Raw genomic sequence first — 20,024 nt, 5'->3', positions numbered from 1 at the left:
GATTTAAAGACTAATTACAAGTAAATTTGAGGAAGAAATCCAATTTGCCTGGCATATTTAGGTGATGGAAGGGATGAGGCAAATCACTGAAAAAGGGATTATAGGAGGAATGGTGGAGACTAGGTTTCCAGGTTACTTAAGTCTTTAAATCAAAAAAAGATTTTCCATTTATAAGCCATACAGCCTATTTTAATCTACAATTAAATGTATATCTATGGCTACATTACTTATGATGTGCTTTTCATACAAAGATGATGCTACTAGGTATCTCTCATTAGGAATGTTAAACATTACAATGCTAATCAAAGGCACACTTCATTTGCAGAAAAGTCAGTCCTTCTTTGGAACATGTAACTGCTAAACTAACAATTATGTGATTTAGAACATGGCAAAATTTAGTTATCAGATGATTTCTAATATCTGTAAGAAATGAATGTTTTAAATAAAGGTACTCTGAATATCAAATCCCTACCAGAGTTAAATTAGTAAAGCTTCCGAATTTCAACAACTTACCTATAGAGCATGACATTGTACGGAAGAAAATTAGGCAGCAGACTCTTAATTATCCGTATAGGTAGCCAAAGCATCAGGAGTACAATGGAGCCAAAGACAATCTGCAGCAAGAAAAAGGGCAGGGGACCGCTGTAATCACTGTAAATCTGAGAGACAGGCAGACTTCTGAACGTACACATCCAACACACCATCCAAGTCTATACGCGCCCAGGCCACTGAGTGTTCTCATTCAGCACACTATACTTGGCTCACTCTATGTGGAGACTGCATACCTGGGACAGCTGCTCCTCTCTCTCTCTAGGACACGAAGGCTCAAACAGGAGCCACAAAGGATAATCACTGCATGGTATGTGAAAAGAGAGCTAGAAACTCATAATGAAGGATCAAAATTGCCTGCATCTTAATAAACCACCTGTAACAATAAGACATGACCCATACTAATGGCTACAAAAGTTTCCAAAGAACACACATCATTGCTTTTAGAATTTTATCTTGGAAAAACTTAGATTTAACTAGGTAATTTCTTCTTCCAGGCAGGGAAGAAACTTTGAGTTGCTTCTGTTAAGAGTTTAATTTAGAAGCTATTAACAAGTCTCCATTGCTTCAATGCAAATTAAATGTAATTCAGAGACCCATAATTTGGCAATCAATTATACTACTAAAGAACCAAAAGGCATTTTTCTTTACTTACATTTTATTTTTATCAAAGTAACCAATAAAACAGCTATTTGATAACCAACTTCCACAGGCTTAGATAAACTTAATTCAATCTACTCTACCAGTCCTCCTGACCAAAAAAAAAAAAAAAAATCTAAAGGGTAGCCCATTTTACTTCAAAAACAAAAAAAAGTATGCTTACCACTGACAAAATAAATCTTCGGAGATGCCTATAAATAGGCAAGTGAATCATTTCTTGTACTGGATTAAAATCTGGATCATTCAAATTCCTTAGAAACCATAAGACACCAGGTCGAAGTACCTGCAAATATATTTTAAATGCTATAAATACTTACCAATGTCTTCAGGCTCTGCATATGAGCTAAAACATTAATAGAGAAATAAGCTCTTAAAATTATTTTGGCATCTTATAAAATGGGCCCTAGAAAATTCATATAGTTTTCCTGGGAAAAGAAGTTCCTAAATCAGAATCTTTATTAAAACTATCCTGTGTTTGATGTCCTTTGATGCTTTTAACCATTCAGTGGAAAAATTTAAGTACAATTTGTCAAGAAATCTAGATCTCCAAGATGAAAAATAAGTTTTGTTTGTTTGGTTTTTTGGCCTCGCCACGTGGCAAGAGGGATCTTAGTTCCCTCATCAGGGATAGAACCTATGCCTCCTGCAGTGGCGGCACAGAGTCTTAACCACTGGACCGCCAGGGAAGTCTCGAAAAATAAGTATTTTTATAAAAATTATCACTATATTGTATAATCTGGAAAGGATTAGGTTACAATTTATAAGTGTCCTAAACGGAAGATGTGATTTCAGTCTCACACTTCCCGAAAGGAGTTACATTAATTAAAAAACTTTCAGTTTCTCAGTATCTTCATTTTACCATCTACATCTTTCCCCCTTGCTCAGTAGGAAGCATCAACCCTAAAGGCTATGGGCGATGGGCAATGAATGGGTCTGGGGATTAGTTCTGGGTGGCTCACACTCACTGAGCTACCCTGTATAAAAAGCATCTCATCTGCCCAAATTCTATTTCTCCACCTTCCAAACAAAGGGGTTATGATATGTGAGCTTTAAGGTTCAATCTAACTCTAAAATACTAGAATTCTGTATCAACAAAAAACCACCACATTGATAAAATGAAAAAATTCAGTATAAAATAATCACTGAACAACGCAATTTAAAGGTCAGGTATAATTACAATTAAAAAACACATTATTAATGTAGTCTCAATCACTAATTTCAAAACAAGGATACAAGCTTTGTTTGCAAACAGAATTTACTGAACTTATACTATATGATTCAGGAGAATATTTTGGCCCCCAGGCTCATCCCCAGCTCCTCAAATCTCTCAAAGAGCAAAGTAACCAAGAACTGCATTAAGCGTTTGTGCTTCTGTGTTCCATTCACACTGGATTAGTCGTCAGCCTGCTCCTTTGGGCCCTGCATATCTCCATCACCACTCTCAATGGAGTAAGCTGACTTGTTCCATGGCTGTATCCCTTCCCAGGATGCAAAAATCAAGGAGAGTGGAGACTGTGTCTCTGTTTCTCACTATTACCCCAGCATACATCACAGTGTCTGGCACAGAGTGAGCATGCAGTACTATTTGGGGAAAGAATGCACAGAGGAAAGTACACTTATCAGAATTACTCAAGTTTTATACTTCATTTTGTAGCAGATGACTAAGCATGAGATGTATACTAGTCAAATACTGACCCTATTTTCACTGCCCCCGAATCAGTAAGGACTGCATTCTGAAAACAGGATTAGTAAAAGTACCCATCTGGTGAGTGAACCAGAATCATAAAGGACCCTCACTATAATTCTATACTTTAGGTGTCTGCTTCAAGACCACTTTACATATTTGATCCTGCAAAACCATACCCTTTGGGTATTTCCAGCATTAAATGTCCCTGGATGAAGTCCAAGACAGGCTCACATCACATAAAGTTCCAAGAATATGTATTTGAGGATGGTTAAAATACCAAGTAAAACAAGTGTTTTAATTTAATTTTTATCCCTCAGTCTATTCATCTTTCAAACTCAAAACTAATTAGACAGAAATAATAAAACTTGTCAATTTTTGAGACAAATTACTAAAAAACAGTTTAAAGCAATTGAGCCAAACTAGGCTATTAGCTGTTCCCTCTTAGAATAAAATAACAGAGAAAATGATTTAGCTAGGAAACCATCATAGCCTTTAAGGCATGACTTATGGTTAAGGCAAAAGTCCTTTTCGTAAATGTACAGTGTTGGAACTTCCCTGTAGAACTTACCTCTCTCAGTAACAGAATGAAGGAGGCAAAGTAGAACACATATACCATTCCCACCAGCCAATGCAGAAACATGGTAGTACCTGGAGCCGACTGAAAGCTCAGTTCTCGATCTTTCAGAGTAGCATCAAACATTTCCTAAATCAAAACAGTACACGAGAGAGATTTGTACTGCTTACATCTGCTGAATTAATATCTTCATATTCTACGAAGTGAATGAATCACTATGCATGTAGGTTCTGATGTTTCTAGAATTACAGTTCTCTTAAAGCCATTTCATCGTATCACAGAAATACAAATGATATAGGTTGGATACCATTTCAAAGACGTATATGACACTTCAGAAATTTTACAGTGGCAATACTGATAAACCAGTTGGTGAATAAGAACTTTACCAATATTGCTATTGTGAAAGAACCATTTTTGGTTAACATAATACTTTCCTTTCTTGGTTACAGGTATGAATTCATGACAAGTTTTAATAGTAAGGTATGGGAGAAAATGTTACTTCAGAACCAAAGGCAGTTTTTCTACATTTAAATTTTTTTGAAAAGTAAAAAAGTGGACTTCCCTGGTGGCACAGTGGTTAAGAAACCGCCTGCCAATGCAGGGGACATGGGTTCGATCCCTGGTCCGGGAAGATCCCACATGCCACAGAGTAACTAAACCCGTGCGCCACAACTATGGACGGAGACTGCGCTCTGCAACTACTGAGCCCACGTGCCACAACTACTGAAGCCCACCCTCTTGTGCTGTGCAACAAGAGAAGCCACCGCAATGAGAAGCCCACGCACCACAACCAAGAGTAGCACTGCTCTCTGCAACTAGAGAAAGCCCACGTGCAGCAACGAAGACCCAATGCAGCCAAAAGTAAATTAATTAATTAAAAAAGAAAAGAAAAAACTGATGATCACTGACAGTCATTAAAGATTTTAATCAAGACTAAACACTTTAGTTAAAACAAATGGTTAGGTTGAATTAATTATTACAAAGGCAGTCTTCTTTTCAGATTACTCTTTTTCGGTTTTTTTTTTTTTTGCACTGCATGGTGCTGCCTGCGGGAGTTCCCCAACCAAGGACTGAACTCAGGCCACAGCAGTGAAAGCACCCAGTCCTAACCAATAGACCACCAGGACCTCCCTCGAATTACTCTTTTTATACACAACGTCTTGGCATCTTCATAAAACTCAAAAGAGTTAAACGAGGAAAAGAACTCTCCACTGGTTATCAGGAAGGTTCCAGTCAAAATACTCTAACATCAGAAATGTGCACAGAGCCTCACAAAAATCAGGTACTCAGGAAAAATTAGCAACATTAAGACTCTACAATGATACATTCTCCGAAAAAACAAACTATTATCAAATATTGACTTTACATTAAAGGAACACACCCTAAAGACCACTTTTTAAAAAGCCTTTAAATTATCAGATTGTATGACAATGAATAATAAACTCACCAGGGAACAAATATCCAGCCACCAGCCACAAATGAGAGGGAACACTCCAATTTCTACCACCACTAGCAAAGAGACCTTAAGTAAAAACAAAGGTCATCAACATCACTCAAATGGGAGAAATCATTTCCAGTCTTAAGTTATAACAGGAATTACCTTCACAACAATATAGCAGACTCCCAGCAAGCGACGAGACCTATGAAATTTAACAAGAGTTGCCAAGCCCTACAGCATGTAGTCAAGGAAAACCTGAACATTTAAAGAAAGATACAGAAAAACAAGGTCCTACTGTATATAGCACAGAGAAACATATTCAATATCCTATGATAAACCATAATGGAAAAGAATATTTAAAAAAAGAATGTATACATATGTATAACTGAATCACTGCTGTACAGCAGAAATGAACACATTGTAAATCAACTATACTTCAATAAAAAATTTTTTTTAATTAAAAAAAGGATACAGTGAAACAGGTAACTATTTAGGTTAAGTTAATATTATTTGACAGAGAGAATTTATTCCATATTTTTTCTGCTCTCATCCTCACTACAAATACCTACAACTTCTACTAAAAAGACAAGTAGAGAGAAATAGTTTTGTCATTAATAAGAACAACCCTTGGGTAAGCACAATAACATTACTGAACACTAAGCTGGTTCATTAAAGGATACATGACAAATTATCAGTGTTATTGCTAGAAGTATATACCCAACTATGGTCGTGATTAGGCCTTCAAAATGGGATGCTTGGACCTAGAAATAAGAAAATAAATAAACAAAATGTAATTTCACCACATGGCCTACACCCCAGTTTAACAATGTTTATTAAACAATCCAAGTAGACTAAATGTGAACTATCTCAGGAATTTGTAACTAAAAAACAACTATAAAATCCCCTCTGGATGACACCTCTGCAAACCAGATTCTCCCATGGACTGCTATTTATTACGAAAAGATGAGGTAAAATGAAAAAATAACACTTTACTCAAACAGACAAAATAATAAGAGTAGAGTGAATTAAATTTTACAAAAATAAGAAAAAAGTTGTAACCATCTGCACTTCAGTCCATTCTGAAGTGGACCTGCTAAAGGCTGAGCACTGAAAAGAGCAGCACAGAGTCCAAGCCGTCCTCTGGCCAAGGTACATCTTAGCCACCCTATCTCCTAACCACAATGTTTCAGTTTCCCTTGCTCGCCAAATCTGTTTCATTATCAACTTTCAAAGAGTTAAGAGTTTGGATAGTGACATATACTGCCCAAGATACCATCACCTTTTGGTTCCTGAATTTCAGGTAGCAAGTGATGATAGTTTATAAAGTCAAAATTTATCAAAGCATTTATCTGAACTTTCCAAGTTCTTGCATTTAACTAGTGAGAATTTGGAGATCTCTATTAAATATCAGAACATGTCTCTTTGCCATTTCAGAAACTTCAGAATGTGATCTCTCAGGATTCACATATACAAATTGACCAGAATATTCCAGCTATGTCAGCTTTTCTTAAAAGACTAAATATTTCTGGGGACCCCCCAAAATAGTAGTAGTTGTCCATCCAAATATTTATCTAATTCTGAAAACCCACAATAAAATGTCAAAATTAAAGCAAATTTCTTTAGAAAACACCACAGTCCATCATTCCAACACAGATCAACATTTTAAAAAATTAATATATCATTACCTTTCTGAATTCACTATGGGGCAACTAGGGAAAAGGGAGAGAAAGGAGCACATAGGCTAACAGAGCAGGTCAAAAATCAGCCTGTAAGAAAACTTTCCCACAGTATGTCTCTGGCCTGCCCAACGGGAAGGAAGACAGTGCATCATGGGGCTCAGAGAACATCTTCCACAGCTGGCAACATGTCCTACTATGTCTTAGGCCACTTCTGGCTTAGAAGAGGTGAACGAGATGATGCTGGATAACTATTCCTTTGTATAAGGCAGACTGAGAAATGAAGTAACTCTTTACAATATTATTACTTAGTCAACATATATCAAATTTGGGGTAATTAATAAAATTAAGTTTGCAAAAGTATCATACTCACGTGTTCTTCAAATCCCAAACCAACAAGGGAGAAGTGGCCAATGTGGTACGGGCAAAATGCTAAAAGGGGGGGAAAACTCAATGAAAACTTCAAAATCAAAACAACGAACACTCTTACTACCAACCCCACTAAAAGGAACAACGGCTTCCTGGAGAAATGCAAGATCTCAGAACCAAAAATGTACTGTCGGGCTTCCCTGGTGGCGCAGTGGTTGGGAGTCCGCCTGCCAATGCAGGGGACGCGGGTTCGTGCCCCGGTCCGGGAGGATCCCACATGCCGTGGAGCGGCTGGGCCCGTGAGCCATGGCCGCTGAGCCTGCACGTCCGGAGCCTGTGCTCCGCAACGGGAGAGGCCGCAGCAGTGAGAGGCCCGCGTACCACTAAAAAAAAAAGTACTGTCTGTGACATGCTCTACAACCGGAGAACAAAAAAGTTACCAAGCTCCTAATAAACTCATGGTGAAAGGACACAAGAACTATTGTGAAAACAGTCTCACAGGCCTGTGGGAAGAGAAGAAGATATGAGCATCCAAAAAAAAAACCACAAAAAAATCCCAAAACTGATGAAAACACACTGAATACATACAGTGAAGAAGATATGAGCATCCAAAAAACAAACAAACAAAAAACTGATGAAAACACACTGAATACATACAAATTCATGAGTTCATAATACTCAAAAAAGGGAAAGCCAAAAACAAAAACCACAAAAGGAAAAAAGCAACATAATAGAAAACACTTTTATCACTAAGGAAAGTTGTTAGAACATCAATTCCTTATCCTGAAAACTAATAATTTAAGGAAAAAAACTGCACATCTGTCCTGCTTCTTCCAAACAAACAAATTCAGGTTAAGTAAATAGTTCTAGCTGATAAGATCAAGCTCTTCTTTACAGAAAAGCCAGCCAATAAATGCATAAAAATGACAGAATTTGAAAATCACCATTTTGTAATGCCTAATAAAAATTAATTAATTCAGGCAAGTATCAATGGATAATAAACATATTCGGTAAAATGCTGATGGAACACTAGATATCTGCATAATACTAAAATACCACCTCCCACAGATTACTTTCTGATGTTTAAAGGGAAAAATGAAACCTAACAATAGAGGCTTCAAGATACTATCACCTGAACCACAGACAAAGGTGGATAACCAGACATCATGTACCTCCTGATATGTCATAATAATAGGCAAAGCATGACCAGTGAAAATTCTGTCCCAGAAGTACTGAACCTGAATCTAATCAGGCCTCAGATTTAACTTCCAGTTTAAAAGAAATATGGAGACAAAGGAACAAGGTAACAGAATCAACAGGACGTCATTGGAAGAAAGTAGAAAGTGAGACATGTAGAAGACAGCTGACCTAGTGTCATCAACAAATCAATGGCAAAATAGGGTAGGGGTAGATGAGGGGAGCAAATAAAAAATATTCTAGATCAGAAAAACTTAAGATTTAACAACCAAAAGTAACAGTAAACTACCAGGTGTAAGACAGGCTCAAGGATGTACTACTGTACAACAAGGGGAATACAGCCAATATTTTGTAGTAACTGTAAATGGAAAGTAACCTTTAAAAATTGTAAAACAATAAAAAAAATTTTTTTTAATTAATGTAGGTTTAAAACAATTTCAATATCTGGGTAAGGTAAACCTCCCTCAATATACTCCTTTCAAAATCTCCTTGACTATTCTCAGCTCTGTTTTAAAAACAGATGAACTTTAGTGCAATTTAATGAATTTTTTTTTCCAAAACTGAAAAAAAAAGGTAACAGGTAGACCTTATTTGAATTCTCATTCAAACAAAGCAACTATAAAATGATATTTAAGGAGACAATCTAGAATTTTTAATATGATCTATTATTAGGTAATATTAAATTCTGGTAATTTTGTAAAGTGTCATGATATTCTGGTTAAATAAGAAAATAGCCTTAAGACAGGAATAAAGACGCAGATGTAGAGAATAGACTTGAGGAACCGGGGAGGGGGAAGGGTAAGCTGGGATGAAGTGAGAGAGTGGCATGGACATATATACACTACCAAATGTAAAATAGCTAGTGGGAAGCAGCCACATAGCATAGGGAGATCAGCTCGGTGCTTTGTGTCCACCTAGAAGGTGGGATAGGGAGGGTGGGAGGGAGATGCAAGAGAGAGGAGATATGGGGATATATGTATATGTATAGCTGATTCACTTTGTTATAAAGTAGAAACTAACACAACAATGTAAACCAATTATATTCCAATAAAGATGTTTAAAAGAAAAAGAAAATAGCCTTAAAATGTTCATATTAAGAATTTTGATAGTCTCTTTTCCTCAAGTCTTTCTTTCCATGTTAATATAACTGTAATTCATTCTCAGTTAATAAAATTTAATTACCTTTTTTATGGCAAAAATAACGGAACAGTATAGATTATTAGGAAAGGTGAAAGGGAGACTCAATCATAAAGACAAAAGTCAGAGTGAATCTACAGGGATCTGGCTGCCAAACCTTTTTGACCAAGTATTCATAAATAGAAAATTTTTTTAACAGGTATTCCCAATACACTTGAATTTCTTTATAAATTATACACATATACTATTTTATTAATATATTATGTGTATTATGAAGCACAGGCAAATTTTAAAGCGTGCGAAATAACTATATGCAGAATTTTTCCTATTTTATTCTCACACCCAACTCTGAGGACAACTCAAGCAGGCCCTTGGGAAAGGCAAACTTTCAAATTTCAACTCTATTTATATATATAAATATTAACCTAAAGCACCAATTTTAACAATCAATTTCTATCCCATTACACAGAAACTACTAGATAGGTACCCTGAAATTAAGATCAGTTTCTTAGGATTGTTCCCTTCTACTGAGACAGCAGCACTGTAAGGTTTTATTTCTGCAAAGTATAATACATGACCACAAAGGTCCAAGAATGCCAGTGGAAACTGCAGTAAAGCAACCCAAGTAGGAAAGAAACATGAGTGCTGCTTAATCCCAATGACTATGTTCATCTAAAAGGAAAAGCATATTCCTGAAAAAAAGAGGAAGTTTTCCTAAAAAGAGGAAAACTTCATGTTTCATTTCAAAAGATCCTAAGTATAATGTGCATACTAAGACAAAAAAAATTTTTTTCATAGTATAAGCTTAGGAAGTTGGATTAGAAAAATTTACTTAGTTGAGATTTGCTTTATATAAACAAGAGTTCTTATTTCTATAATTCATGCTTTAAAGGTGACTTATTCCTTTAAACATTAATTTAGCACTAAGTTTTTCTTGCAAGAACAAAGACTAAAGTCTATATAGATCATTTTTTCCTCTCAAAGAAAATTTGGTCAAAATCAAGAGTTTCACACTCTATATATCAATTATTTTACATAATGAGAAACAAATGCAGAATAATCTGCAGACACATTTTCACCCCCATATGCAAGGGAAAACAACGAAGAATGGGCTTCCTGTTAATTTGCACCATCTTAAATATCTACTAAAAATTAAGAATGAATGGAACTTTTAAAAGATATTGTGTTTCAACAAGATACAGATAAATTTCTTTTGCTCTTTTATAGATAATATTCAGAAAACAATTTTTTTGTCTCATCCTTGATCTATTTATTCAGTCTCTTCTTTGACCACATGGCTTCCTATTGAAGACAACTGTTTCCTGATGAAAACACTGCTTTCTAGTCCCTAACACAGAGCAAATAACTTGGAATTTGGTGGAAGAAACTTGGAAAATAGTCCTCCTTCTTAGGAGTAATTCATATGCACTAAGGAAGGAATTTCTCAAAGATATTCCCTATACAGAGATCTGCAGCCTGAGGTCTCTCTATGAGACACCAATAGTACAGTCTAACAATAACCCAATTCTATCAGACTCCACCTTGAGGAACTGAATTCTAAAATCTTGGTTTACTCAACTGTTTCCCTTACCTTTCCCCAAAGCAGAAAAACCTGTCAGCTACATCTCAACCCTGCCTTCCTTACTCTCATGACTCCCAATGGGAGGGACTCCTAGTGTTGTCACAGAATCCGCATAGCTACAGTTGTTAAAGTGTTTGGAAGTAAACTTTGCTGGAATCTGGTTCTGAGGGGAATTACACTTTCCTCAAGCCTATATCCATCTCTGTGACAGATCCCAAGCCAAGGTCTCTGGTAAGGCCTTGGTCAGGATTTTAACAGATGAAAACAAGATCTTCTGCCATAGGGAAGAACACACAGATAATCAGCACGAAATTAATTCCAGATGTGGAATATTATATAGTCTCAAGTCAGTCTAAAATTGGCTTCTACAAAGAGAGACAGAAGTGCGCAACAGAAGCAAAGTTGGTAAATAACCGTAGTCAGTGTTGCTTAGGAAAGAAAGTAACTGTATACCTGGTGTCTTCCTATACCAGATGACTGTCTAAAACTGTTTCATATATTCCTAAGTTTAAAAACAAAACAAAACCTGTAACAAGACTCCTAGAAAACTAAACTCCTACCATAATACCATAAATAAAAGCATAAACGCCACTTACCAAAAACAAGAATGAACAGTGTGTTTAAAGACACCACCCAGAAGACATGTTCCTAAAGGAAAAGAGCATTAATAAAACATTCATCTCCTATTTATGTTTAATCCATTTATTTAGTTATAAGACTGATATTTTTACTATAATTTTGAGATTTTGTTCAGAAATTATGTGTAACTTCATTTTTCATTAGACAGCTCATAAAACTAAACCTAATGAAACTTAAAGTTCATAATGTCCACATGAAAAAAAAAGAAATCAATCCATAAACATTTCCTCTTCAGAAATTAATAATCTATCACAAACTATACAGATTCTCATAAATAATCGCCAGGTTTAAGTCATATGACACTAAAAAATTCTAAGTAAAGAAAAATTTGAAAACCACATTATTTCTGAACAACACATCAATGTAAACTGCACAGCACTTCTTTCAGTGTCCAGTGTGTTCTCATGCCTTAAGGTCACTTGATCTTCTCTGGTCCCTTCTGTCCCCATGGCTTTCTTTGTTCAAGTCTCAGAATATGCGCTCTCACCTGTCCACACTCCACGCTTATGTACTACCGCCTCCAACATGAGGCCCACCCATCTATTCCTCCGCATGTGCTCAGTCACGCTCCACACTATCGGGACACCCAAGCCTGTTTGCCCAGGCCCACTACCTCCCCCTACAATCAAGTTAAATGATCCTTCCAAGGGGGCCATGGAGGGATATTTTCATGAATCTTAACACGGTAAGATTTTCTTTTTAGAAAGATTATTCTAATCAGGTTCCCAATTTACCACAAATCCAAGTGGCAAGAGGATGATAAGTCTGTTTAAGAGAGGACTACTACTGTACATTCCTACTTAGCATGTGGGCTCATATCACTTGAATTTTTCAGCTTCTCTGCCTTAAGGGCTCCCAAACTGTCCTTATCCTCAATATCTTTTGTGCCTCAACCTCTAGTTATCTTCTATAAAAATTCCCTGCTGACAACTCCCCTCTACTAAGAAAGGCCTGACTAAGCCCTCTTCTATGCCTCTCGTGTCCTATACACACTGTTTGTCAGTCTTTACCTAAAGTTCCTTGTTTACATGTTCACTTCTCTCTACTAAACTATAAAGAGTCTTTGAGAACAGGTACCCTATTTCATTCATTTCTGAATCATCCAGTAACTATCACAGCTGGCACATGGTACATATTAAATAATTTGTAACAAATGCATGAAGTCATCCTGTGGTTTTTTTCTAAAAATTAGAATGGATTTGAATTAACACCACTGCCTCAACGACTTCTATCACTCATCTATGAGGGACTGATAAAGTACAGAAATGAGTATACAGCCAAATAATACCCTCTACACTGACCATACTCAAGCCTTGAATAGGAGCTCACTAATATCACATTCTTACTAATCTGTGAATTATCATCAAATACATTCCTCAAAATCCTCACACTACTAACCTCAACTTCCTATTCTGGCCTGAGGAGCCAGCCTGAAGAGGAAGCCAACACTGTGGAAAGCAGAGGAGACAGATGGAAATTATCTGACTCTTCAATGACATTGCTGAGCCCCTGGATCAAGCACACCTGAAGCCCATCCTGCCTCTGGACTTCCTCCTGTGTTACTGGTTTGGTCAGCTGGGGTTTGGCTACCTGCAGCCAAAGTCATCTTGATACCTAAAGCTATTTAAAAATCCCAAATGGCAAGTGATTTTGTATTACAGAACCTGAGAAGAGCATCATTTCTCCTTAAAGAACAAGTTAATTAAAGAACTGTTCTTCACCTTACAGTTGTACTCTTTATTATTAAGGTAAAGATAGGAGAGGCGCAACAAACAGGGGGTTCTCTCTGTGAATAGTGTAAAACTGCGCTGTTTTCACCAGTTCTGGCATTAAACATTGCAAGGTGGGACTTTTTTTTAATCATTTTTTTAAAATTTTTATTATTTATTTTATTTATTTATTTTTGGCTGCATTGGGTCTTCGTTGCTGTGTGAGGGCTTTCTCTAGTTGTGGTGAGCGGGGGCTACTCTTCGTTGTGGTGCGCGGGCTTCTCTTGTTGCGGAGTATGGGCTCTAGGCGTGCAGGCTTCAGTAGTTGTGGCACACGGGCTCAGTAGTTGTGGCTCATGGACTCTAGAGCACAGGCTCAGTAGTTGTGGCGCACGGGCTTACTTGCTCCACGGCACATGGGATCTTCCCGGACCAGGGATTGAACCTGTGTCCCCTGCAATGGCAGGTGGATTCTTAACCACGGCACCACCAGGGAAGTCCCACAAGGTGGGACTTTAAAAGAAAGCCAAGTATTCTTAACTACCATCAACTTTGAATTTCATTTTCTAAAAATCAAATATGTTTAATAATTTCCTTTGTAAATAATATTACCTTTATGCTTTGCCAGTTATTTTCAATGCACAAAACAGACTTTCTTCAACATATTAAGTAATCAAAAATCACAGGGCATTCTGACCTTTAATATAAAAAGCCAGAACATACTGTAAACCTGAAATCACTGAATCACTAAGACAAATAATTAAGTCGCAATTCTGTTATTAAAAAAGATTAGCTTGCACTTCCCTGGTGGCGCAGTGGTTAAGAATCTGCCTGCCAATGCAGGGGACACAGGTTCGAGCCCTGGTCCGGGAAGATCCCACATGCCGCAGAGCAACTAAGCCCGTGTGCCACAACTACTGAGCCTGCGCTCTAGAGCCCATGAGCCACAACTACTGAGCCTGTGTGCCACAACTACTGAAGCCCTCAGGCCTAGAGCCCATGCTCCGCAACCAGAGAAGCCACCGCAGTGAGAAGTCCACGCACCGCAACGAAGAGCAGCCCCTGCCGCCGCAACTAGAAAAAGCCCACGCACAGCAATGAAGATCCAACGCAGCAAAAAATAAATTAATTAAAAAAAAAAAAGATTAGCTTTACTTACCAGAAAAACGAGTGATCCATCAAGTCCTAGCATCTAAAATAAATAATATGCATTAATTTAAGATGCAACAGGATTTTTTATTCTATTTATGAAAAAAGCTCATTTTCCTTTTAATATTTTTAAACATAATATTTACCCACTACTTTCCAATACAGCCTATCATTTTCAGAGAGTGAAAAACTTCTGTTCTTGGGAGTTTTATATTTTGTATCTTCTTTTAATCCAAATTATATGATTATAAAGTTAAAATTTTCTATCTTGGGTTTCAACTCAGTAGATATGGAGCCAGTCAAGATTTCATGATACAACAGTATTACTTTGTCAACTGAAGCATCAGAATAATACCTAAATTTAAATTGTTACTTCATTTTCAAAAGTCCACAATTTCAAGTTAAAGATTTTGTAAGTGGAGCAAGGTTTGTATTAAAGGCCAGAAGATAGAAAAAGGTATCAATAGACCTTTATCATAATATTTTTAATATTTTCATCACAAATAATACATTACTTAATTTTCCCTAGAAATTAAAGTTCTGGTAATTGTTTTCATTAAATGTAACTGGAAAATTAGTGTATATATCTAAATATGGTCAACTTTAAGATATACATTAGGATTAAAACACTAGGATACTTGATAGAAAGAAGTCTTACTCACTCTTTCCCATGTAAGCTCTTCTGCAGCTCGGTCCCACTCTAAAGCATTCCAGTTCATGTCGTCTGGAAATATAATTGTAGTTTAGAGATTACTGATAGAACTTGAATTATAAATAAATATACTCTTTTAATTTGGTGTTTTATAACTGTTGTTGAGAAGGTAAACCACACTTAAAATATTTCCAAACTGAGTATTTGCTTGTTAGGCAATTTTTAAAAAACATAAATAAAGACAACATATAAAATAAGATGATTCTAGATTGTGATAAGTGCTAGAAAGAAAATAAGCAGGGTTATGTGAAACAGGGGCATTCAACAGCTCTAAATCAAGAATGAATATGGTGGATTTGAGAAAAGTGAAGAAGCCAGGGGACTAGAATTCTCTGGGTGAGGAGGAGAGGGTGGCAGAAGATGCAGTATGACAGACAGACAGGGATCAGATCATACAAGAGGAATGTGAAGCCTGAATTCTGTTTTGTTCTTTAACATAATGGGGAGATCACTGACAGATTTTAAGGGCAGAGAGCAGTACAAACACTATGTGGAGCAAGAATGGAAGAAGGAAGACCAGGCAGGGCCTACTGCATTAGACAAACAGAAGGAAACAAGGGTCAGCACTAGGGTACAGGAGCCACAGTCCCAGAGCCTTTGAACATATACCCACCTCTCCCTGCAAAGGCCCCCTGCTCCCATTACACAACTGGCTTCTTTTCATCCTTCACGTCTCAGCTCCAATATCACTTACTCTGAGCTACCTGCGGAACCTTATTTAAAATAGGTCTCTCCTCAGTAGCATCCTCAGAGCAACGTGCACATTTACCACAATGTGTAATGACAAACTTGTTCACTTGGATATTTCTACTTCGTCACTAGACCAGAAACTCCATGAAGGCAGGGACCTGGTGTTTGAGTGCCTGGCACACAAGAAACACTCAGGTATCAGCAGTGATAAGTGGACCCAGAGACAGTGCAGCGCTTGACAGGAAAACTCTGGGGCCAGAGGAAAGAAAAGAAGGTGGTGAAACTACTGACAGCTGACTGGCAGGCTGGTCTCAGAAGTTCTTTACCACTCTGGAGTTATACTGCCAGAAAATGAGAAACTGGTTTCTTTGGGTGCTATCTGGCCTGCAGAGTACACTTCAAGAATTCTTCTTTGATAATAAAAGTTGTACTGACTCAATAAAAATGGCAAAGGAATAAGATAAAACTGTATCAAGTTCCATTTTAAAAAAACAGGATCTATTCCAACTTACAAATAATTTCTTCCCATCCATCCTATAAAAAGTCCTGTGTAAAGTAGAATTTTATTTTATCTCATCTAATCTTATTTTATTTTATGGCCGCACCATGCGGCACTGTGGGATCTTAGTTCCCCAAAGAGGGATTGAACCCATGCCCCCTGCAGTGGAAGCTCGGAGTCTTAACCACTGAACCACTAGGGGAGTCCCTAAAGTACAACTGTAAAACTCAAAATGTGCCCTGCTTCATAGAAAAAAAAAAAGTATGCATATGTATATCCATAAATGCAAGTCTGCCAAAATAAAGTAAAAACAGGTTAGAAACAGAACTTCAAACCCATTAAATTTTGAAAACTCCAATGCTCCCCAAGGTGAGCTGGGAATGGACTCATGGTCGTGAAGGAAGGCTGAGCACAGGCCGGCGGCCATTACCCTGTGCCCCATTGTTGGCATCAGCTGCATCTTCCCCGCCCGCGTCGTCCTCCTCCTCATTCTCCTCCTCCTCCTCTTCTGCCTGGTCATCCTGGGCTGCAGGGTTTTCCCCCACCACTGCGTTCTCAGCTGGTGGGTTAGCAGGCTGGTCGGGGGCAACATTTTCAGCACCATTTCCTCCTGCTGGAGCCTAAAATAACAGAGGAGACCAGAAATTTGGCTAACTTGCCTCAGTTTTGCTCTATTTTCAAATAGCACCCTCCCTTCTAAAAAAAAACAAAACTAGCAAACAGACACAAACTCTATTAAAATTCCAGAAAAACCCCACCTCTCAAGGGCATTTCTTCTAAATGTATCTGAATTTGGATCAACTTGGTATATAAGAACATAAACTCATTTAACAGTGTACATATTCATTCAATATAATTTAGAGATGAACATTTCACAAAGCATTACAGGAAACAGGTTAACAAATCTGGCTATCTTGAATACATCATTCCGTAATCCTTCTTTATAAGGCATCTCTTGTCTTTACTGACCACTTCAGGGATGAAAATATATTTATGTATCTGTTTACACACATACTGATTTATAACTTAATTCTCAGTTCACACTTGAGGAAAGGTTTCTCATTTCTGCTCAGGAGGGTAAGCCTGTCCATATGAACTTTATCAGTTTCCACAAGCACCCTTCTCTGGCTCTTCCTGAATTCTGCTACCTACCAAATGCAAAGACCTAGTTGTAGTTAATTAAAACACTGAACTCCTATGGAGTTAATGAAGATTCTAAAAGAACTGTATTAAAATGCTTCAAAATATGAGGTACAATGATGAAAGTATTAACACTAGGTAAAAACTTGCTTAATAGTCCCATTTTTCATATGTGTGGTTTTCAAAGGCGAAGTTGTACTCTTAATTCTGTAGAAAAAAGGGTATGGCAGAATTTGATGAAATCAATCTTCACACTAAAAAAAGCCAAAGGTCCTTAATTGAAAAATTAAGTCGTTAAGTATCGTTAAGTATTATTTTGAATTTTATAGTCAATTTTTTCATAATAAAATTTTACAAAGGGCAAATTGTTTTTGTATTGTGAGTAGCCAGTTTGGGTTCTTTTTTACATTTTCAGCCCTATAATTTCTCAGTAAACAAGATAATAAAAATCATTTATCATATCTTCCTCTTCTTAATGTCTCTAGCAGACACTCTTGTATCTAAGCATGTCATCTCATAAATAAAAAGTAAAACTGTACAAGACTGTTATCAAGAGTACTCCAATTTTTCTACTTTTGGTAATGTTTCTACTAAAAGCAACAAAGGTGAGGCATTTTACACATGAAGAAACTAATGAACAAAGAGGGTAAGGGGGCTTCCTTAATGTTATGCAGCACGTCAGAAGCCCACGCAGGAGGTTTGTATATTAACTGCCAGGCCGGCGGTAAGCTGTTAACCCAGGCAAAGGGAATGAAAGAGCATGCAGTATACCCCCAGTACTGTTCCCAGTCTTGCTAGAAAACTAAGAGGCAAAGTAACAACAGCACTCTTTTGATTTTTCACATCTCCTTTAATCTTCTCCCAAACGTTGTCACTGTCCTGCTTTGCAATGAGGGACACGGGAGTCAAGGGTTTGGGTCTTAGAGGGTGACAATAATTCTTATGTCCTACCCAAATAAAATGAATTTGGGGATAGAGGGAGCTACCTCATTTTGGTGATGCCCAGCAGCGTTGAAGGGCGGAGCAGCATGCTCCAGCCAGATCGGGGCTCCCCCGTGGACTATCTGCTCTCGCAGCCACACCAGGCTGATGAACGCACACAATGTGCACGTCACCACAAAACAACCCTGCAAACAATCCGCCAACAAATTGTCCCTATTAAAAAAAAAAAAAAAAGTACATAGAATTACTCCAAAGAACACTTAAAATTAAGAAACCAAAGGTAACAACATTCATTTTACATAAAAATCTCAGAAAGAACAAGAAAAGTCAGTCATAACTTTCTGGTGAAAAATCAGTCTCTCAAAAAGAATTATTTCTGAGGATGGTGGCAATTTATCTATCTTATAAGCTGGCCAAACATGTTTATTTATATATTTGTATTATATGTGTTCATATTATAGAAAGCAAAGAATAGCATCAGAACTATATAAATTGGCTCTCCAGCCTCTCTTTGAACATAGCTGAGAAAAAGGCAGGCAGCAAGCAAAAAACTGAAAGTAGCCAAATACCTGACAAAGGTCAAGTAGTAAATACATGCAATTTCCTAAAGATACATGACTCTGTCCAACCCTTACTAAGAATATCCTCACCCTTATTTTATACACAAGTTGAACCAACTTAGTTAGCTGATACTTAAACCCATGTAAATGAACAGAATCAGCAAATCAGAAAGGTGGAGAAGGGCCTCTAGAAAGGCCTAAAGACAACATAAAGGAAGGCTGAGAAATACACAGTACACAATGCGTGAGGCAAAGGAGCCTGTGGTACATTTTACAAATGCCTCATTTAGAACGCAGATTAAATTTTGATGCCAACTGCAAATACACCAAAAGTATTAGTTTCTCAACAAATCCAGACAGATCAAGTATGGTTCACATGAAAATACACGCAGTATAATAATACTGAAGACCTCTTTGTTCTTTTCCTCTCTGAAGGAGCATATCCTTCCCTGGTCTATGTCTGATTTCAGAGTAATTCAAAGGTAACTCAAGAATCTTGGTAGCCTTTGGAAAATTCACCACCATAATAGACATTTTTCCCTCCATGGAGAACTAAAGGAAGGGTCAATTTGGGAGACCTCGGCCTGGTAGCTCCAAACTGAACTAATGTGGCTCTCAGATGTTATCTGGAATATACCTTAATCAAAAGAGGAATACTAATCACCCCCTTGCTAAGGACCCCTCCAGACCATTAAAATTTTGATAGGTTGGGACTAAAATACCCCCTTCTCTACTCCTTCCTTGTCATCAGCAATAAGAACAGCAACTGCTTATTGTAGAGTTTACTGTAGATTTTTAAATGGTGACAAACTGTAGAATCCTTTCCTTTTCCCTCACACCTTGAATCTGGGCTGATTTGTGAACTGTCTGGACCAGAAGCAAATTTCCTGAGTTCTAAAGCCTAGAAGAGAGCTTTCAGGTAAGCTTCCACTCTCACCCCTTTAGAATGCTGCCCTGAGGCCACCATGTAAAGAAGCCCCACTAGCCTTCTGAAGATGAGAAGCCATATGGAAGAGCCAAGGTACCCCATCTTAGACTACCCAACCCCAGTGACACATATGCATAATGGAGGCGAGCCCAACAGATAAATGGATCAGCTGAGCCCAGCCCAAACT

General features: G+C 37.5%; 1 protein-coding gene across 1 annotated transcript in view; it reads right to left on the bottom strand.

Moving 5' to 3' along the window:
• The window catches only part of MARCHF6 (membrane associated ring-CH-type finger 6), a 76,101-nt gene that overhangs the window by 26,213 nt on the left and 29,864 nt on the right, over window positions 1-20,024 (bottom strand). Inside the window, exons 6-17 of the mRNA XM_067730370.1 lie at window positions 18,394-18,562; window positions 16,698-16,887; window positions 15,029-15,090; window positions 14,377-14,409; window positions 11,466-11,517; window positions 6,958-7,016; window positions 5,589-5,669; window positions 5,071-5,139; window positions 4,918-4,992; window positions 3,465-3,599; window positions 1,373-1,492; window positions 514-614 (exon numbers count right to left, since the gene is read on the bottom strand). Of these exons, the coding sequence (XP_067586471.1) occupies window positions 514-614; window positions 1,373-1,492; window positions 3,465-3,599; window positions 4,918-4,992; window positions 5,071-5,139; window positions 5,589-5,669; window positions 6,958-7,016; window positions 11,466-11,517; window positions 14,377-14,409; window positions 15,029-15,090; window positions 16,698-16,887; window positions 18,394-18,562 (1,146 nt within the window). The remainder of the gene's footprint in view (window positions 1-513; window positions 615-1,372; window positions 1,493-3,464; window positions 3,600-4,917; window positions 4,993-5,070; window positions 5,140-5,588; window positions 5,670-6,957; window positions 7,017-11,465; window positions 11,518-14,376; window positions 14,410-15,028; window positions 15,091-16,697; window positions 16,888-18,393; window positions 18,563-20,024) is intronic.

This window comes from Pseudorca crassidens, chromosome 3 (genome assembly GCF_039906515.1).
Source record: "Pseudorca crassidens isolate mPseCra1 chromosome 3, mPseCra1.hap1, whole genome shotgun sequence".
Taxonomy (NCBI): Eukaryota; Metazoa; Chordata; class Mammalia; order Artiodactyla; family Delphinidae; genus Pseudorca; species Pseudorca crassidens.
The sequence above is the reverse complement of the archived record's forward strand: the minus strand, read 5'-3'. Positions and strand labels throughout refer to the sequence as shown.